We start from the raw sequence: 22338 nt of genomic DNA, 5'->3' as shown, positions 1-22338 counted from the left end.
TGTCATGGGCAGCCCAATCTCCAGACCTAAACCCCATTGAAGACCTCTGGAATGTAATCAAGAGGATGATGGATGGTCACAAGCCATCAAACAAAGAAGAACTGCTTACATTTTTGCCCCAGAAGCAGTGTGAAAGACTGGTGGAAAGCATGCCAAGACGCATGAAAGCTGTGATTAATAATCATGGTTATTCCACAAAATATTGATCTCTGAACTCTTCCTGAGTTAAACCATTAGTATTGTTGTTTCTAAATGATTATGAACTTGTTTTCTTTGCATTATTTGAGGTCTGAAAGCACTGTTTTTTTTTTAATTTTGACCATTTTTCTTTGTCAGAAAAATAATACAAAAATTATTGCTTGGAAATTCAGAGACATGTTGTCAGAAGTTTATAGAATGAAAGAACAATTTATAATTTACTCAAAAGTATACCTATGAAGAGAAAAATCAGACAAACTGAACATTTTGCAGTGGTTTCTTAATTTTTGCCAGAGCTGTATATATGAATGCTTTCAATAAAGAGTCTCATGTATAAAACTAGAGGAGGCAAAAACTTGACGAGTCTGCAGCTGCAACCAATCAGCACTCATCTTTCCACACGTAATTGACAATGCTCTGATTCTTTTGACTGTTTTTAACATTTTAGTCCTATAGAGGATGTTTCTTAAAGGGGGTTGTCTGGCCTTAGGCTACAAGTCTTGTGAATCAGCACATCACGCTCACTGCGAGGATTCTCCGACGGCGGGTGCGTGACCACAAGTATGTGTTTTTCAAGTGTATTGAGTGTGACCAGACATGTCTAGTCGGAATGTGGCCTGAAGTATGTAGATACACATGACCGCCTGCTCATGGCGCCAGCACCGGAGAATCCACACAGTACGCAGTGCTTACAATGTACGAATTCACAAATCTGCAGTTACAAAGAGTGGCCTAAGGCCAGAAAACCCCATTAACGTCGCTGCTTTACCTATGGAACACCTGAGCTTGGGACTGTAAGTCAAAATTTAATGATAAAAAATAGTAATCCACATCCAAAAGAAAAAATGAAAAAATGACCGGCACTGAACAAGCTGTCACTGATCAAACCAACTGCGCGTGTGATCCACAAAAGCTAGATGGACTTCGTTTCCACAGAAGCTAGGGTGGTGCTTTGCATACACAGTCTATGATCCAAACGCATGAAGAGAGGAAAAAAATGCAGCACTCACCCGAATTCTTCAAATAACTTGATGTCCTTTATTTAGCATGACATGCCATTCCGGACGTGGCGTGGCATAGACAGGAGTGTAGAGGGGAGAGGGAGGGTGAAGAGACAAAAGAGACAACGGCCGTTTCACGCGAAGGCGCTTCTACGGGTCCATGCCAGAAAACCATATATTGATAAATCTACCCCACGACATTACCCAAATTGGTGAGAAATGAAGGTTGACCAATTAAATAATTGATCTGCTGACTATCAAAGGGATCCGGTGTTTTTATTTTCTTAAACCCGACAATCTAATATTTACTCCATAGATCGAATTTATTTTTCCAGCCTAACCCAACAATACTCCATCAAACATCTCAGAAATGTTGACATCAAATGAACACCTTGAACAATTTTGCAGCATTGCAGGGCACATTTCATATATTCCTACTACAAAAGGCCACTTCCATTAGGAATTATTGTTGCTATGAAGGTTTATACATGGTCTGTATAATGTTTAAGCCTGTAGTCAGGGCCGGCTCCAGGTTTTTGAGGGCCCCGGGCGAAAGAGTCTCAGTGGGCCCCCCCTTTTACACATACCCCGATTCATGATCGCATATAAACACAGCCATGTAGTATATAACACTGCCCACGTAGTATATAGCAGCCCATGTAGTATATAGCAGCGCAGCCCACGTAGTATATAGCAGCGCAGCCCACGTAGTATATAGCAGCGCAGGCAACGTAGTATATAGCAGCGCAGGCAACGTAGTATATAGCAGCGCAGCCCATGTAGTATATAGCAGCGCAGCCCACGTAGTATATAGCAGCGCAGCCCACGTAGTATATAGCAGCGCAGCCCACATAGTATATAGCAGCGCAGCCCATGTAGTATATAGCAGCGCAGCCCACGTAGTATATAGCAGCGCAGCCCACGTACTACGGTCACTCTGGAAGATTCCCTCGTCGTCCTCTTCTCCTCCTGCTTGGCGCTGCGGCTGCCGGTCCGGATCTGTCCTAGTCTCCTCCTGGCTGACTGTGCTGGATCATGATCTGGAGGATGGTGGACCGTGGACGCAGCCTCAGCCTGGACGGTGGACGTCCACTCCAACTTGCTCAACTCCGAACCGCAGCTCTCTATGTCTCTCCTCTCCGCCCGCCGACCGGATGTAAGGAGGAGAGATGACCCACACCCAGCGTCGCGCGAACCGGAAGAAGTGTCTTCTCCAATGGTGAGGCCAGGGCCGGGCGGCGGTGACGTATTGCAGGCAGCTGCTATTGAAATGGTCTCAGTGACTCACTCAGTCCTCAGAGTCAGAGACACAGCAGCTGACTGTGCCCCGCCCGGCGGCCGGCCCCCTGCAGCCAAGGCGAAGGCGCCGCCTGCGGCGGCGCCGGGGGACGTGGTCGCGTCGCGTTGTCGGGATCATGTAGATGTAGTGACTGTCACTGAGTGACGCGCGCTGGCGGCTGACCAATGGGCGGGCGGCGGCCGGCGGGCCCCCCGTCTTGCCAGGGCCCCGGCATTTGCCCGGGTGCGCCGGGTGCTGACGCCGGCCCTGCCTGTAGTGTGTCAAGGTAACATCTATAGAAATGTCAGGACCCAAGGTGTGATAGCAGAGTGTTGCCCATATCATCACACTGCCTCTGCCGGCTCGACTTCATCCCATAGTGCATCCTGGTGCCACTTTCTCCACTCGTAAATGATCCTTGCTGTCTAAATTAAGCCATTACTAAATCTCAGAAGCGGCATCCTTCTTCCCATAGTGCTTTCTGCTTCCATCTCTTCTAGAGGCAAGGAAACGCACATATACCTAGTTGTCCAGGTGATAAATCTGACCAGGCTACCTTCTTCTATTACTTCATGATCCCATTGTAACAGTCACATCCCATATCCCATTATAGGCAACACTAAAGCTTCCAGTGATTTCTGCTACAGTAGATCTTCTTAGGTATCAGGCCAGACAGGCTATCCTTTGCTCTTCACATGCATCATAACCCTGTTCAATTTCCCTTTATGTTATCCTTCACACACAGGGGCTCTATCAGCACAGAATGACTGTTCGAACCAAGTACAGGTGCTCTGTGCCCCCTCGGTGTGGCCAAACAATTAAATACACCTTCCCACATCCTTGGTTTCCCTCTATCTCCACCCTCCTATGGCTCTATGAAGCCAGAGCTCTCAATCAAAGAAGGGGGAGGGGAAGCGATATAGGAAAGACAAGCAGGTCAGAAGGTGTATTTAAATGTTAGGCCACGCCAAGGGGGGACCAAGCACCTGTACTTGGTTCGAACAGTCATTCTGTGGTGACAGAGTCCCTTTAAGTTCACCTTCCCACCTGCTTATTGTCCCTTTATCTCCACCTCCCTCTTCTTTGATTCATAGTTCTGGCTTCATAGAGCAGAGAATGGTGGCGATAAATGGAAACCAAGCAGGTGGGAAGGTGTGTACAAATAATTGGCCCCGCCATGAAGCACTGAGCGCCCGTACTTGGCTTGAACAGTCATTCTGTGCTGACTGAGCCCCTTTACCGGGTGCCATTATCATAAAGTAATCAATGTTCTTCACTTCACCTGTCTGTGTTCAGAATACTGTGATACTTTGGAAACTTTAGAATTTTAGAAGCCCTTTCTCAGATATAGGCGCACCCTACTGTTCATTTGTCCTTATTTGCATGCGTGCTGATAACAAAACAACCAAAAAACTCTAAACTTTACATCATTTACAGCAATGACAATAGACAGTGATTGCAAAACATAAGACACTAACACTTACGGTACACACCACGTCTCTCTATACTTGTTTAAAAGAAAACAACAACACAAAAGAAATTACCTTGCATTGTCATTTGACATTTAATTGTGAACATGATCTCCAGCAGGATTACTGTATGGTCAGCTTTTATTACGAATACGATATCTGAACATTGCTGAAATCCTATCCCAGCAGCATGTATTGAGGCTCTTCTCTGCTTTGTGTATATCACTTGTGTGTTCCAGTGTTTGATCCCAATAATTAAAGCACCACTCCAATATTTTAATTTTATCGCAATGCTGGAGTGGTGCTTCTAATCTAAGTCTATGCGAGCCTTGTTCTTGCTTCCATAGACTTGCATTGAAAGCTTGTGTTACTTCTGACAGGCGTTACGGCCACAAGATGGCACCGCAAAACTGGGGCAGCCCCGAAGATAGGTGAAGATAGCAGAGGGTAAATATAATACTGCGGTCAGAGACCTTCGATTAAAAGCACCACTCCGGCACTAAAAAACCAAACCACTCAAAGAGGATTTACCTTCAGCCATAGAGGTATTCTGCAGGAAAAGGTCGATTTAACCACATGTGGTGAATAAAGACCATTTAGGCTACAAGCAAAATGAAGTTTTTAAGCTGGTAGAAAACGAAGAATTTTTCAAATGGAAACCACTTTAGGAAACTTTGGTGTATGTCAGTGTTCCCCCAACTCCGGTCCTCAAGAGCCACCAACAGGTCAGGTTTTCAGGATTTCCTTAGTATTGCCCAGGTGATGGAATTATTGCATCTCCAGGTGATGCAATTATCACCTGTGCAATACTAAGGAAATCCTGAAAACCTGACCTGTTGGTGGCTCTTGAGGACCGGAGTTGAGGAACACTGGTGTATGTGCACACAATGTCTTTTTTTAGGCACGTTCCATCTAGATCCACCTGAAAAAGCATTGCAGAACTACTAACAAAAAAATAACATCATATGCAACTCTCCAAAAAGGACATTGTTGTTCACATGTTCAGTCTTTTATCACTTCTTTTAACCACTTCAAGGTCTGGAAACAGTGAAACGGTTAAAAAAAAGCAGCAAGTTCATCTCCTGGATCTCTCCCGCTAGGAAGCCGCTCCCTAGCAATAGTTTATATTACAGAAAAAAGATCTCAGCAGCAGAGCCACCGCATATCTACAGCAAATCCGCCAGTGAAGCTGCTTCGGTAAAAAAAGACCACCAGCCTTTTTCCTGAAAATCTCAGCGGGTCTCTTAAATACGTCATGTGCACCTACCCTGGAGAATTATTTAGGAGGAGATTTTGTTTCCTGAAGCTGTTTTGAAGAATTTTTGAAGCCTTTTCCAAGAGGTTTATTCTTAAAGTGTTTTTTTTTCCAGCCCTTTGATCTGACAGTACCTAGTTTGAAACAAATTCCACCAGGACTGTCATCAAAGAAGTGACATGAAATTTCTTTATTTCCACTAGGCTAGAGGCAGAAAAAATTGCTTAATAGGCTGAATATATGAACAGCAAACCGTTTTTACTATAGATTTAATAGGAAGAGCCTTTCAATATTTTTTTAAAGAGTAGCTAAACCTTTATCATCTTTTTTTATATGATTGAGCGCCATTTTAATTGCAAGCAGGTTGCCCCAAAAAGTTTCCCCCGAGAGATACGTTGCTCAGGCGAAAGGAAGCCACATCTCCTGCCTGATCACGCACACAAAGTAAGGTACGGACTCAATAGAAATAATTGGCTACGAAATAATGATGAGCGAGCATGCTCATGTATTAACTGAGTGACTTTGGCATGCTCGAAAAATATGTTCGAGTCACCACAGCTGCATGTTTCGCGGCTGTTGAACAGACATGCTGGCGTAGGGACTCAAACATATTATTCTCCTGCTCCGATTGGATAGCGATCAGACAGAAAAAATGCTGCAAAATTCGGAACACACGCACCCATAGACTTGGCATCACCCGACTGCAGTGCGATTCCCGCTGATCCCGGCAATGGAGGGGATGGAGAAATTAATTTCGCCATCTCCTCCGCAGCTGTGCTGCGATCCTCTCACTGGAGCAGAGTGTCATTAGAATATCGCATCTGATGTGATTCGCTAGTGTGTCTAGCGAATACTCAGATAAAAAAAATACAAGCCCAAAGTAATCAATACTATCCAGAAGATCTAAATCTTTAAGAAAAGAAAGATAGAAAAAAAGTGATGATATCACATTGTTATAGTAATACACAGAGGAATTAATCACACTTTACCTATCAGAGAAAATGCACCCGATGTACGTTTCACATCAAGCTTTGTCAGGGAGTAAAAATTTACATGCAAATGTGCGTCGGAGACTCGGATGAATTTTCCCTTGTAAGTTAAGTGTGCTGAAATCCCCTGTACATTATTATGGCCAAGAGATAGCACCCCTTTTTTGTTACCCCCCCCCCCCCCCCCCAATGTCTTAAAGATCTATATTGTCTAGATAGTATTGACTTCTTTGGGCTTGTATTTTTTAATCTAAGTATCCGTCCTCAATACTGAAACTATGTAATATATCTCCTAACTGACTTGTGTTTCCTTTTACAGGGAGTGTGATATATATGTCTGACTTTGTATGTCTGCTTTTTAATCATTGTGTGATAAAATAAAAACAAATAGGCTGCCAGTAGTGATAAGCGAGTATACTCGTTGCTCGAGATTTCACGAGCCCGCACGGGTGACCTGCGAGTATTTTTTAGTGCTCGGAGATTTAGTTTTCATCGCCTCAGCTGAATGATTACTCGGAGCGTGCTCGGGAAATCTCGACCAACGAGTATACTCGCTCATCACTAGCTGCCAGGAAACATAGGTAGGTGGATTTCTCAATAATATGTAATATTACCATATTATTATGGCTTACCTAATAGGTAGGACTTTCCATCTCCCAGAGGATCTTTCTGATATCTGGGAACATTGAATGGTGGAAGTATGTGGAAGGTTTTCTCCAGCAAAGGTTCCAGTCTTGAGGCAGATGGATCAGCGGAATGAAAAAAACTGTAAACCTGACTACATGCAGGACGGGCCCGGCACACTGCATGCAAAAGAAAATAAGGAATGCATTAGAAAATATAAGCCAATTATAAATATACTATTAATCATATCATAGTCTGATTAGCATAAAGTATAAGCACACAGAGGTTATTTGAGCAAGTTCGCAACCCCCTAAAAAAACAAGCATGGTAAATTGCTCAAAAAGATGATTGAAAGACTTTTCCAATTAATTTCTATTGTAAAACCACTTTGCTGAGATGTTTTGAGATTTTGAAGAAGATTTCGAGAGTTTTCTGCTCAATTTCTGCTCCAAAAACTCCTTGAAAAACTCAGTATGCACATAACTTTTGTACGTTTTTTTCCACATCGGGTTTTGAAAAAACATCTGGTTGGAAAAGGGCATCTCACTTCTTTGAAGCAGCTCTTGATGGAATCTGCTCCAACCTATGCACTGTCCAAACAGAGAGTTGCAAAAAAATGATTTAGAAAAAAAAACTCTTCCAACATGCTTCAGGAAACAAAAAACATCTAAAAACTTCAAGGGTATGTGCATGCAATGACATTTTCAAATGGACTCCACCCAGAATTTGCCTGAAAGCAGAGCAAACGTGCCCCATAAAATGAACATAATGATCAAAATGACATTGCTGTGGACGTGTTTCTGCTTATATTACCTCTTATAGGTGCCTCATGGTTCGGAAATCGAAGGCCCCCATTCTCTCTAATTGAAAGTGTGGAGTAAAGATTGCCGGTGAAGCTGCTATAGAAAAATGACCGCTGGGATTTTCCTGAAATGGCTTCAATAACCTTGCGGGTGCACAGCATCTAAGGGATACTGTGTGCTCATACCCAAAAAACAAGGCAAATTTTCCTGTTGTGGTTTCCATTAGAAAACTTTTCATTTTTGTCCGTCTCAAAAAAAACTCTAAGATCTAAAAACTGTATGATATACAGTACATAGGAGAGTGCAGAGCATGGCAGAGCACACAGCGTGGTGCCAAGAGGGTGATGCTGCCAGCCCGAACTGTCAGACATCAGGAGTGCACCACAGGAAGCAGGAGGCAGAGGAACAGTGTGCTCTTGGAGATTAACATACCATCTCTGGCTTGTCAAGGTAAGGAGGCTTATTCGCCTCTGGGAAATTAAATATGCAAATTGCCTCTTCTGAGAAAAAGAGGTCTTAAACTCTATAGCGCCACCTGTTGGAAATAGCGATCTTAGGGTACCGTCACACAGTGGCACATTTTGATCGCTACGGGGCACGATCCGTGACGCTCCAGCATCGTAACCATATCGCTCCAGCGTCGTAGACTGCTGTCACACTTTGCAATGTACGACGCTGGAGCGATAATTTCATGACGTATGTGCGATGTAGAAGCCGTTGGTTACTATGCGCACATCGTAAAGTTTCAAACGATCTGCTACGACGTACGATTCTCAGCGGGGTCCCTGATCGCAGGAGCGTGTCAGACACTGCGAGATCGCTGAAACGTCACAGATATATCGCTGGAACGTCACGAATCGTGCCGTCGTAGCGATCAAAATGCCACTGTGTGACGGTACCCTTACAAGTCACAATCAACTCTTTAACGAGTCGTGCAATATGACTTAGGATTAAAGCCAAATCAGTATCTCAATTCGCAGACACAGTGTTTCGGGCTGTTGGCCCTCGTCAGTGCGAAGCATGAGAACTAATTTGGCTAGGTGAGAGGCTCTGGACTAGGGTCTAAGGGGTATTGATACCCCTTAGACCCCAGGCCAGAGCCTCTCACCTAGCCAAATCAGTTCTCATGCTTCGCACTGACGAGGGCCAACAGCCCGAAACACCGTGTCTGCGAATTGAGATACTGATTTGGCTTTAATCCTAAGTCATATTGCACGACTCGTTAAAGAGTTGATTGTGACTTGTAAGATCGCTACTTCCAACAGGTGGCGCTATAGAGTTTAAGTCCTCTTTTTCTCAGAAGAGGCAATTTGCATATCTTGGAGATTGGCATATAAAGAAATGGAAAGGTCAGCAACTCTGCAGATGACTTCTAAAAGATATGCGGGTAGTCAGGTACGGACTACAGATGAATTTCAGCCCTGGCATTTGAAACCACACAGGCCCATGCTGTCCCCATCCCCAAGCACCAGATGTGGATATATTACTAGTCTTACCCTGCATGGGGGAAAGCAAGATTTACTACAAGACCAATATTTCTAATGATACCTCCATCATAACTCTTAACAGTATCAGTGACTTGAGAACATCGATTCTGTTAGCAACGTAGCACACAAGGCAGCCCAAGGCCAGAGAGGCCCTTCTGGCATTTGCCAGATGGCCAGTCCGGCCCTGCGGGTAGTCAACAATCAATCCAAGAAAAGACACAGAACTGCAGTGGATGTATAAACCACAATTCTTTGTGCCATTGAATAAAAACCAGGCATATATCGTCTCTTTAGGAGTCTCTTTCATGAGCTTTAAAAAAGTTGCAGGATATCACAGGTGTCTTTACTTCATGAGAAAAATCTCCTTCATATGTGTAAGGGTACCGTCACACAGTGGCATTTTGATCGCTACGACGGCACGATCCGTGACGCTCCAGCATCGTAACAATATCGCTCCAGCGTCGTAAACTGCTGTCACACTTTGCAATGCACGACGCTGGAGCGATAATTTCATGACGTATGTGCGATGTAGAAGCCGTTGGTTACTATGCGCACATCGTATATAATATCGTGCACACCTTTGTTACACCATGCGATTATGCCGCCACAGCGGGACACTAGACGACGAAAGAAAGTTTCAAACGATCTGCTACGACGTACGATTCTCAGCGGGGTCCCTGATCGCAGGAGCGTGTCAGACACAGCGAGATCGCTGGAACGTCACGGATATATCGCTGGAACGTCACAAATCGTGCCGTCGTAGCGATCAAAATGCCACTGTGTGACGGTACCCTAAGCCATGAAGCAATCGTCTGTTCTTTTATCAAGCTTGATAAAAGTCATAAAGAGTCGAAACCGTGACTAGTCTTTATTTGATGGAATAAAGAAGAATTTTTTCTATCCACTGGAGTCCTGCGGTTTTTCTTCCTGTTATCTGCTGTTGGCTGTGAAGATAAGAACATGAGACAACCATTCTAAGCACTGAAAATACTATAAAGGAAAACGTGTCAGTTTGTGGTCAGTTTTTAGGTAAAAAAAATGTAAATACATGCAGAAAAATATTCATCTAGGATATGCAAAGTACGTACATTATTTTTACTTATTAATATTTCTTTTAGTAAAAAAGAGAAATTAGAGTAGTCACATTTGTGAGAAAGTATAATGAGTGCTGTGCCTACTCTAATCAGGTAAACAAAAAATCTATATACAAATATATCTACAGTCTGAATTGAATCCTAATGATATAATTATTCCTTGTATTAGCCAGGGCACTTGCATCTGGTTTCCTATCAGAGGTAATCGCTCACTCCTTTCCTCTAAATTATGTGGATCTGGGCAGCATTAATTAGACAGAACAAAAAAAAAACAGGTTCAACCATGAATTTCAGAATCTTTTTTTCCAAATATTGTTGCAATAAATGTACAATAGTTTTAGTTGCTTTCTGAGTGCAGATGGGGGTTAAAGGGAACCTGTCACGTTGTACATGCAGTCAGATCTGTGGACAGCATGGAATAAAGGAGAAACTGAGCAGAATAAATTTTAGGTTTGTTGGAAAATACTCATAATAACTTTATTTCATTCATTGATATCCCTGATGTTGTATAGGAGTCCAGTAGGCGGTCCCAAGCAGTGATTGGCAGCTATCTCTGCATGGACAAAGAGGGAAGTGTCCCTAAAGTAGGACCACTGTTGTGAATTCTGCTCTTGGGCTCCCTCCGGTGGTTATGAGTGGTAGTGCTGCTGTCTTTGGATCGCAGCATTTATCAGGTGTGTTCACTTTTTGCAATTTGGACTCAGCTATTTAGTCCTGCTTGATCCTTTAGTCAGTGCCAGTTGTCCATTGTTTTTTGGAGGATTCACATCCCTTACTGGTCTCTCCTGTTTGCTTGTGCTTTTCAACAAAGATAAGTCCTGGGATTGTTTTTGCTTTCCACATGTTGTGGGCCTTATAGTTCAGTGCATTTTCATGTTTTGTCTTGTCCAGCTTTGTCTGTGAAGGATTTTTTGCAGCCTAGCTTTGTCTCTGGAGATGCAGATATACCCCCCATGTCTTTAGTCAGATGTGGTGATTTGTATTTTCTGTGGTGGATATTTTCTAGTGTTTTAATACTGACCGCATAGTACTCTGTCCTATTCTTTCTTTTTAGCTAGTTTGGCCTCCTATGCTAAATCCTGATTTCATGTCTGGGTATGTTATTTCCCTCTCCTCTCACAGTCAATATTTGTGGGGGGCTGTCTATCCTTTGGGGATTTTCTCTGAGGCAAGATAGTTTTCCCGTTTCTGTCTTTAGGGGAAGTTAGTTCTTAGGCTGTGTCGAGGGGTCTAGGGAGTGTTAGGTACCCCCCACGGCTACTTCTAGTTGCGCTGCTAAGTTCAGGGTTTGTGGTCAGTACAGGTACCACCTTCTCCAGAGTACGTCTCATGCTGCTCCTAGGCCACCAGATCATAACAGACCACCCAATGGGCTCATAAATACAAACAGGGATTTCAACTAATAAATTACAAGTTTTACTGAAACTGTAGCTGGAGAAACCCTCCCCTTGTGCTCAGTCAGTGGAAAGATTTATTCTGTCTCATGTCAGAACTGCTTTTTGGCCAAGAGAGGCATGTGTGCTTATGATAGCATCTCCTTTTCACAACTCTTTTCCTTCATTGTGCAGCCATCTTGACACATCACTTGGATAGCTGCAGGTTGAATTATGTCACAGGCGCCCTGTTTATCACCAGGTGCCACCTCAAGGCAGGCCCGTACAAGTGGACGGAGACAAAGACAAGGTCAGACAATCAAATTGGACATCACATACCAACCCTAAAGCTTGGTAGGTGTCTACACTAAGCATCCGAAGGTATTTGCACAACATTGGGCTACAAGCCAGATGGCCAGCTACAAGTTTTCTATTGACCTTATATCATGGCTCACAGTATTGCTTTTATTATCTGTAAATGTCCCCTGTTGTGAATTCTGTGGCTGAGTTCACTTCTGTGGTCACAAGTGGTATTGCAGTCTCTGGGCTTCCTCCCTCAGGTGTTTTGGTGAGCTCGTTGGCTGCCTTGCTATTTAGCTCCACCTGAGTCTGTCTTCCTTGCTCCTTGTCAATGTTCCAGTGTTGGATCTGAGCTACTGCATCTTTCCTTGGGCCTGCTGCTCTGCTAGATAAGTGCTTCTAGTTTGTTTTCTGTTTTTTCTGTCCAGCTTGCTATTAACTTTTGCTGGAAGCTCTGAGAAGCAAAGGGGTGCACCGCCGTGCTGTTAGTTCGGCACGGTGGGTCTTTTTGCCCCTTTGCGTGGTTTTCGTTTTAGGGTTTTTTGTAGACTGCATAGTTCTCTTTGCTATCCTCGCTCTGTCTAGAATATCGGGCCTCACTTTGCTGAATCTATTTCATTCCTACGTTTGTCTTTTCATCTTGCTAACAGTCATTATATGTGGGGGGCTGCCTATTCCTTTGGGGTATTTCTCTGAGGTAAGTCAGGCTTGTATTTCTATCTTCAGGCTAGTCAGCTCCTCAGGCAGTGCCGAGTTGCATAGGTAGTGATAGGCGCAATCCACTGCTGCTTATAGTTGTGTGAGGATAGTTCAGGTACTGCAGTCTACAGAGATTCCACGTCTCAGAGCTCGTCCTATTGTTTTTGGTTATTGCCAGATCTCTGTATGTGCGCTGATTACTGCACGCTGTGTTGCCTGATTGCCAGCCATAACAGTACAAGGAGCCACACCAATGATTCCCAATAGAGGGAAAAAAGAAATCCTGACATCATTTTTTTTTCTTAGCTCTGTCTTCAGTCTTTTTTTTCCCCTAGACATTAGAGTGCTTCAGGACACAGCTGTGGACATGGATATTCAGGCTCTGTGCTCCTCAATGGATAATCTCGTTGTAAATGTACAAAAGATTCAAGATACTATTGATCAGAAATCGATGCTAGAACCAAGAATTCCGATTCCTGATTTGTTTTTTGGTGACAGAACTAAGTTCCTGAGCTTCAGAAATAATTGTAAGCTATTTTTGGCCTTGAAACCTCATTCTTCTGGTAATCCTATTCAACAGGTTTTGATTATTATTTCTTTTTTGCGCGGCGACCCACAGGACTGGGCGTTTTCTCTTGCACCAGGAGATTCTGCATTGAGTAATGTTGATGCATTTTTCCAGGCGCTGGGATTGCTTTACGATGAGCCTAATTCAGTGGATCAGGCTGAGAAAAATCTGCTGGCTTTATGCCAGGGTCAGGATGATGTAGAAGTATATTGTCAGAAATTTAGGAAGTGGTCAGTACTCACTCTGTGGAATGAATCTGCACTAGCGGCTTTGTTCAGAAAGGGTCTCTCTGAAGCTCTTAAGGATGTAATGGTGGGATTTCCTATGCCTGCTGGTTTGAATGAGTCTATGTCCTTGGCCATTCAGATCGGTCGTCGCTTGCGCGAGCGTAAATCTGTGCACCATCTGGCGGTATTGTCTGAGAGTAAACCTGAGCCTATGCAGTGCGACAGGACTATGACTAAAGTAGAACGGCAAGAACACAGACGTCTGAACAGACTGTGTTTCTATTGTGGTGATTCTACTCATGCTATTTCTAATTGTCCTAAACGCACTAGGCGGTTCGATAGCTCTGCCGTTATTGGTACTGTACAGTCCAAATTCCTTTTGTCCATTACCTTAATGTGCTCTTTGTCATCGTATTCTGTCATGGCGTTTGTGGATTCAGGCGCTGCCCTGAATCTGATGGATTTGGATTATGCTAAACGTTGTGGATTTTTCTTGGAGCCTTTGCGGTGTCCTATTCCGTTGAGAGGAATTGATGCTACACCTTTGGCCAAGAATAAGCCTCAGTACTGGGCCCAGCTGACCATGTGCATGGCTCCTGCACATCAGGAAGTTATTCGCTTTCTGGTACTGCATAATTTGCATGATGTGGTCGTGTTGGGGTTGCCATGGCTACAAACCCATAATCCAGTATTGGATTGGAACTCTATGTCGGTAACCAGCTGGGGTTGTCAGGGAGTACATGGTGATGTTCCATTTTTGTCTATTTCGTCATCCATTCCTTCTGACATCCCAGAGTTCTTGTCGGACTTTCAGGATGTATTTGAAGAGTCCAAGTCTGATGCCCTACCTCCGCATAGGAATTGTGATTGTGCTATCGATTTGATTCCTGGTAGTAAATTCCCTAAGGGTCGTTTATTTAATTTGTCCGTACCTGAACACACCGCTATGCGCAGTTATGTGAAGGAGTCCCTGGAGAAGGGACATATTCGCCCATCGTCGTCACCATTGGGAGCAGGGTTCTTTTTTGTAGCCAAGAAGGATGGTTCGCTAAGACCGTGTATTGATTACCGCCTTCTTAATAAGATCACTGTTAAGTTTCAGTATCCCTTGCCATTGATTTCTGACTTGTTTGCTCGGATTAAGGGGGCTAGTTGGTTTACTAAGATTGATCTTCGTGGTGCGTATAATCTGGTGAGAATCAGGCAGGGAGATGAATGGAAAACGGCATTTAATACGCCCGAGGGTCATTTTGAGTATCTGGTGATGCCGTTCGGACTTGCCAATGCTCCATCTGTTTTTCAGTCTTTTATGCATGACATTTTCCGTGAGTATCTGGATAAATTCTTGATTGTTTACTTGGATGACATTTTGATCTTCTCAGATGATTGGGAGTCTCATGTGAAGCAAGTCAGAATGGTTTTCCAGGTACTGCGTGCTAATTCCTTGTTCGTGAAGGGATCAAAGTGTCTCTTCGGTGTGCAGAAAGTTTCATTTTTGGGGTTCATCTTTTCCCCTTCTACTATCGAGATGGATCCGGTTAAGGTTCAGGCCATCCAGGATTGGACTCAGCCGACATCTCTAAAAAGTCTGCAGAAATTCCTGGGCTTTGCTAATTTTTATCGTCGCTTCATCTGTAATTTTTCTAGCATTGCCAGACCATTGACCGATTTGACCAAGAAGGGTGCTGATTTGGTTAATTGGTCTTCTGCTGCCGTGGAAGCTTTTCAGGAGTTGAAGCGTCGTTTTTGCTGTGCCCCTGTGTTGTGTCAGCCTGATGTTTCTCTTCCGTTCCAGGTCGAGGTTGATGCTTCTGAGATTGGTGCAGGGGCGGTTTTGTCACAGAGAGGTTCTGGTTGCTCAGTGTTCAAACCATGTGCTTTCTTTTCCAGGAAATTTTCTGCTGCTGAGCGTAATTATGATGTGGGCAACCGAGAGTTGCTGGCCATGAAGTGGGCATTCGAGGAGTGGCGTCATTGGCTTGAGGGTGCTAAGCATCGCGTGGTGGTTTTGACTGATCATAAGAACCTTACTTATCTTGAGTCTGCCAAGCGCTTGAATCCTAGACAGGCCCGTTGGTCGTTATTTTTTGCTCGTTTTGATTTTGTGATTTCATACCTTCCGGGCTCTAAAAATGTGAAGGCGGATGCTCTGTCTAGGAGTTTTGTGCCCGACTCTCCGGGGTTATCTGAGCCGGCGAGTATCCTCAAGGAAGGAGTCATTGTGTCTGCCATCTCCCCTGATTTGCGGAGAGTGTTGCAGAAATTTCAGGCTAATAAACCTGATCGTTGTCCGGCCGAGAAACTGTTCGTCCCTGATAGGTGGACTAGTAAAGTTATCTCTGAACTTCATTGTTCGGTGCTGGCCGGTCATCCAGGAATCTTTGGTACCAGGGAGTTGGTTGCTAGATCCTTCTGGTGGCCATCTCTGTCACGGGATGTGCGTGCTTTTGTGCAGTCCTGTGGAATTTGTGCTAGGGCTAAGCCCTGCTGTTCACGTGCCAGTGGGTTGCTTTTGCCCTTGCCGGTCCCGAAGAGGCCTTGGACACATATTTCGATGGATTTCATTTCTGACCTTCCCGTTTCTCAAAAAATGTCGGTCATTTGGGTGGTCTGTGATCGCTTTTCTAAAATGGTCCATCTGGTGCCCTTGGTTAAATTGCCTTCCTCCTCTGATTTGGTGCCTTTGTTCTTCCAGCATGTGGTTCGTTTACATGGCATTCCTGAGAATATTGTTTCTGACAGAGGTTCCCAGTTTGTCTCGAGGTTCTGGCGAGCCTTTTGTGGTAGGATGGGCATTGACCTATCTTTCTCCTCGGCCTTCCATCCTCAGACTAATGGCCAGACCGAACGAACCAATCAGACCTTGGAAACATATCTGAGATGTTTTGTTTCCGCTGACCAGGATGATTGGGTGTCATTTTTGCCGTTGGCTGAGTTCGCCCTTAATAATCGGGCCAGCTCGGCTACCTTGGTCTCTCCATTTTTCTGCAATTCTGGGTTCCATCCTCGTTTCTCTTCAGGACAGGTTGAGTCTTCGGACTGTCCTGGTGTGGATTCTGTGGTGGACAGGTTGCAGCAGATCTGGACTCAGGTAGTGGACAATTTGACCTTGTCCCAGGAGAAGGCTCAGCTTTTCGCTAATCGCAGACGCCGTGTGGGACCCCGACTTCGTGTTGGGGATCTGGTTTGGTTATCTTCTCGTCATATTCCTATGAAGGTTTCCTCTCCTAAATTTAAACCTCGTTTTATTGGTCCGTATAGGATTTCTGAGATTCTCAATCCGGTGTCTTTTCGTCTGACCCTCCCAGACTCCTTTTCCATACATAATGTATTCCATAGGTCGTTGTTGAGGAGATACGTGGCACCTATGGTTCCATCTGTGGAGCCTCCTGCCCCTGTTTTGGTGGAGGGGGAATTGGAGTATATTGTGGAGAAGATTTTGGATTCTCGTGTCTCTAGACGGAAACTCCAGTATCTGGTCAAATGGAAGGGTTATGCTCAGGAAGATAATTCCTGGGTTTTTGCCTCTGATGTCCATGCCCCAGATCTTGTTCGTGCCTTTCATGTGGCTCATCCTGGTCGGCCTGGGGGTTCTGGTGAGGGTTCGGTGACCCCTCCTCAAGGGGGGGGTACTGTTGTGAATTCTGTGGCTGAGTTCACTTCTGTGGTCACAAGTGGTATTGCAGTCTCTGGGCTTCCTCCCTCAGGTGTTTTGGTGAGCTCGTTGGCTGCCTTGCTATTTAGCTCCACCTGAGTCTGTCTTCCTTGCTCCTTGTCAATGTTCCAGTGTTGGATCTGAGCTACTGCATCTTTCCTTGGGCCTGCTGCTCTGCTAGATAAGTGCTTCTAGTTTGTTTTCTGTTTTTTCTGTCCAGCTTGCTATTAACTTTTGCTGGAAGCTCTGAGAAGCAAAGGGGTGCACCGCCGTGCTGTTAGTTCGGCACGGTGGGTCTTTTTGCCCCTTTGCGTGGTTTTCGTTTTAGGGTTTTTTGTAGACTGCATAGTTCTCTTTGCTATCCTCGCTCTGTCTAGAATATCGGGCCTCACTTTGCTGAATCTATTTCATTCCTACGTTTGTCTTTTCATCTTGCTAACAGTCATTATATGTGGGGGGCTGCCTATTCCTTTGGGGTATTTCTCTGAGGTAAGTCAGGCTTGTATTTCTATCTTCAGGCTAGTCAGCTCCTCAGGCAGTGCCGAGTTGCATAGGTAGTGATAGGCGCAATCCACTGCTGCTTATAGTTGTGTGAGGATAGTTCAGGTACTGCAGTCTACAGAGATTCCACGTCTCAGAGCTCGTCCTATTGTTTTTGGTTATTGCCAGATCTCTGTATGTGCGCTGATTACTGCACGCTGTGTTGCCTGATTGCCAGCCATAACAGTCCCCGCTTAATTGTAAAGTGCTGCAGAATGTGTTGGTGCTATATAAATATAATTATTATTAAATTATTACAGCTTGCTTATGGATCGCCCCCATGGGGCCGTGGGGTACTCGATACCGGTTTCTGCGGTTCACAGGGGGATATCACGGTGGCTGACCCTGTCCGGGGACCTGGGACATCTGTGTAAAAGGGAAAGGACTTTAAAGGGATAAAGTTTGTGTTCGTGACGCCAGCTGTGGTATTCGGTCAGGATGACCAACGCTGCTTTAACCCCTTAACGACCACCGATATGCCTTTTAACAGCGGCCGCTAAGGGTACTTAAACCACAGCGCCGTTAATTAACGGCGCTGTGGAAAAAGTAAATAGCGCCCCCCAGAGTTGGATTTTCTCCGGGGTCTTGGCTGCCAGGGGTAGCCGAGACCCCAGAGAACATGATTCGGGGTTTTTTTTACCGACCCCGCATTTGCGATCCCAGTAATTAACCGTTTACTGGCGATCGCAAAAAAACCCCGCGATTTCTTTTCAATTTCTCTGTCCTCCGATGTGATCGCACATCAGAGGACAGAGAAATGGGGTCCCAGGTAGCCCCCCAATACTTACCTGTCTCCCCCGGTGCTCCTCGTGGCTCCCGATGGGCGCCACCATCATCAAAATGTGCCCGCCGGCCGGCACTGGGAGAATCTTTGGGGTCTCGGCTGCCGGGGGTAGCCGAGACCCCAAAGAACATGATCGGGGTCGGTTTTGCGATAGCCGGTAATTAACTGTTTACCGGCGACCGCAAAAAAAAAAGAAAAAAAAGCAAAGTGTAATTCTCTGTCCTCTGATGTGATCGCACATCAGAGGACAGAGAAATAGGGGGATTCGGGGACCCTATTATACTCACCAGTGTCCCTGGGTCCTCCTGCTGCTCCTTCTGGCCACCGGCATCTTCTTGGCAAAAGAAAATGGCGGGCGCATGCGCAGTGCGCCCGCCATCTGTCGCCATCTGCCAGCCGGAAGGAGAAGAGCAGTTGTGGCTAAAATTAGGGTTAGGGCAAGGGTTAGGGCTAGGGTTAGGGTTGGGGCTAAATTTAGGGTTAGGGTTGGGGCTAAATTTAGGGTTAGGCTTTTTTCACACTTACATCGGTACGGGGTCGTCGCAATGCGTCGGCCCTACATACCGACGCACGTTGTGAAAATTGTGCACAACGTGAGCAGCGGATGTAGTTTTTCAACGCATCCGCTGCCCAATCTATGTCCTGGGGAGGAGGGGGTGGAGTTACGGCCACGCATGTGCGGTCAGAAATGGCGGACACGACGTACAAAAAAAATTACATTGAACGTTTTTTGTGCTGACGGTCTGCCAAAACACAACTGATCCAGTGCACGACGGACGCGACGTGTGGCCATCCGTCACGATCCGTCGGCAATACAAATCTATGGGCGAAAAACGCATCCTGCGGGCACATTTGCAGGATCCATTTTTTGTCCAAAACGACGGATTGCGACGGATGCCAAACGACGCAAGTGTGAAAGTAGCCTAAGGGCCAGGGTTAGGGTTGGAGCTAAAGTTAGGGCTAGGGTTGGGGCTAAAGTTAGGGTTAGAGTTGGGATTAGGGTTAGGGTTTGGATTAGGGTTGGTATTAGGGTTAGGGTTGGCATTAGGGTTACGCTTGGGATTAGGGTTAGGTTTGGGATTAGGGTTAAGGTTAGGGTTGTGATTAGGGGTGTATTGGGATTAGGGTTAGGTTTCAGGTTAGGGTTGAGATTAGGATTAGGGGTGTGTTACATTTAGGGTTTTGATTAGGGTTATGGTTAGGGTTGACATTAGGGTTGTTTTGGGGTAAGGGTTGTGATTATCGTTAGGGTTATTGATTTAGGATTATGGATCGGGTTGGGATTAGGGTTAGGGGTGTGTTGGGGTTAGGGTTGGAGCTAGAATTGGGGGGTTTCCACTGTTTAGGTACATCAGGGGGTCTCCAAACACGACAGCCAATTTTGCGCTCAAAAAGTCAAATGGTGCTCCCTCCATTCTGAGCTCTGCCGTGCGCCCAAACAGTGGGTTACCCCCACATATGGGGCATCAACGTACTCGGTATAAATTGGACAACAACTTTTGGAGTCCAATTTCTCCTGTTACCCTTGTGAAAATAAAAACTTGGGGGCTACAAAATCTTTTTGTGGAAAAAAAAATATTTTTTTTATTTTCACGACTCTGCATTCTAAACTTCTGTGAAGCACTTGGGCATTCAAAGTTCTCACCACACATCTAGATAAGTTCCATGGGGGGTCTAGTTTCCAAAATGGGGTCACTTGTGGGGGGTTTCCACTGTTTAGGCACATCAGGGGCTCTCTAAACGTGACATTGCGTCCGATCTCAATTCCAGCCAATTCTGTATTGAAAAAGTCAAATGGCGCTCCTTCACTTCCAAGTTCTGCGGTGCACCCAAACAGTGGCTTACCCCCACATATGGGGTATTGTCGTATTCAGGAGAAATTGCATAACAAAATTTATGGTTACATTTCTGTTTTTACACTTGTGAAAATAAAAAAAATGGTTCTGAATTAAAATGTTTGCAAAAAAAAAGTTAAATGTCCATTTTTTCCTTCCAATTTGTTTCAGTTCCTGTGAAGCGCGTAAAGGGTTAATAAACTTCTTGAATGTGGTTTTGAGAACCTTGAGGGGTGTAGTTTTTAGAATGGTGTCACACTTCATTATTTTCTATCATATAGACCCCTCAAAATTACTTCAAATGTGATGTGGTCCCTAAAAAAATGGTGTTGTAAAAATGAGAAATTGCTGGTCAACTTTTAACCCTTATAACTCCCTAACAAAAAAAAAATTTTGTTTCCAAAATTGTGCTGATGTAAAGTAGACATGTGGGAAATGTTATTTATTAACTATTTTTCGTGACATATCTCTCTGATTTAAGGGCATAAAAATACAAAGTTTAAAAATTGCAAAGTTTTAAAAAATTTCGCCATATTTTAGTTTTTTCATAAATAATCGCAAGTAATATCGAAGAAATGTTACCACTAACATGATGTACGATATGTGACGAAAAAACATTCTCAGAATCAGCGGGATCCGTTGAAGCGTTCCAGAGTTATAACCTCATAAAGTGACAGTGGTCAGAATTGCAAAAATTGGCTCGGTCATTCAGTACCAAATTGGCTCTGTCAATAAGGGGTTAAGGGGTCCGCTGAGGTGATGTTATGGCTGCTAGATGGTATACCTTCCCACAGGTGAAGTATATCCCCAGGGCTCCTGGTGTGTAGATGGTGGATGGTGTGAGGCGCAGTGAAGAACGAGGATACAAGGTTGCAGTCTCTTTACCTTTACTGAAGACTTCAGCATCCACAGTCCAGGGCACCAGATCACAGGGCAGGCAGAGTCTGGCTGGTTTGGAGGCAATTCCAGAGTCCTTTTGTCCAGGTGGAAATCAATAGCCTTCCCTTGCGCTGTAGTAGTGCAGTCCCTTACTGCCTATGGCTTCACAAAAGGGTCTCACAGATGTGGTGTTTCTCTCTCTGTCCCCCATAGTCAGATAGGACAAAACCCATATGACTGGTGGCTTGAGGCTGTTTATAGGGACTCTAGCATGCCCCAGCCTCTGAGGGGTGCCACCGTGCTTCCTGGGTGTAGGTGCGGACAGGTAACTTGCAATTAGCTGTCCTGCTGGTCTCTGAAGTAAAGCATAAAGTTCCTTACTCCCTCGGTGTTCCGGCTACCGAGATTCTGCGCCTTAGAAAGAGGCAGCCTGTGCAGGGCTGGTCCCCCTCTGGAATCCTCTTCTTCGCTTTGTTTTCCTTCACGCTCACTGCAATACAGTTCTGCCTTCTGAATGTCTCTTCCCAGGAGCTGTAGCACTTTAGGCTACATGGCTCCTCTGCTTCCTTTTCCTCTGTCTCTCTGACAGGAACTGAACTTAACTGAACTCTCCCCCTCCAGATCAGGATGTTCTTATAGGGGAATTCACCTAAAACAGGCTTAGAGCTCCCCCTTCTGGTCTGGCGTGTGAACATGTTGTTTGCATTTTGTTACCTGGATGCAGTTATCCTTCATTGCTACCAAACGTAGCGTCACTCTCCCGAGAGGAAAGCAATACCACTGCGATGACCAGGACCCTGGGGCGCCGCACTTACAGAAATGGCTTTCCTCTTGCCACTCTCCCATAAAGGCCAGCTTTGTGGAGCATACAACTGATAATTGTCCTGTAGACAGATTCTCTTACCTGACTTCTTGATCTCTGCAGCTCCTCCCGAGTGATCATGGGCCTTTTGGCTTCTTCTCTAGTTAGTGCTCTCCCTCCTTGGGATGTCCGTTCAGGTGGACAGACATGTCTTGGTAGGTTTGCAGTTGTGCCATACGTCTTCTGTTTTTAGATGATGGATTGGACAGTGCTCCATGAGATGTTCAGAGCTTGGGCTATTTTTTAATACTCTAACCCTGCTTTACTCTTCTCCAGAACTTTATCCCTGACTTGTCTGGTGTGTTACTTGGTTGTCATAATTCATTTTGATCCCTAATGTTCTCAAACAAACCTCTGAGGCCTTCACAGAACAGCTGTAGATATACTGAGAATAAATTACACACGAGTGGACTCAAT

The 22338-nt window shown here is 45.0% G+C and overlaps 1 protein-coding gene across 1 annotated transcript in view; it reads right to left on the bottom strand.

Moving 5' to 3' along the window:
* PITPNM3 (PITPNM family member 3) overlaps positions 1-22338 on the bottom strand; it is an 876999-nt gene that overhangs the window by 23561 nt on the left and 831100 nt on the right. Inside the window, exon 10 of the mRNA XM_069761259.1 lies at positions 6824-6994. Coding sequence (XP_069617360.1) covers positions 6824-6994 — 171 coding nt within the window. The remainder of the gene's footprint in view (positions 1-6823; positions 6995-22338) is intronic.

Source organism: Ranitomeya imitator, chromosome 3 (genome assembly GCF_032444005.1).
Source record: "Ranitomeya imitator isolate aRanImi1 chromosome 3, aRanImi1.pri, whole genome shotgun sequence".
Taxonomy (NCBI): Eukaryota; Metazoa; Chordata; class Amphibia; order Anura; family Dendrobatidae; genus Ranitomeya; species Ranitomeya imitator.
This window is presented reverse-complemented; position numbering and strand designations above follow the sequence as displayed.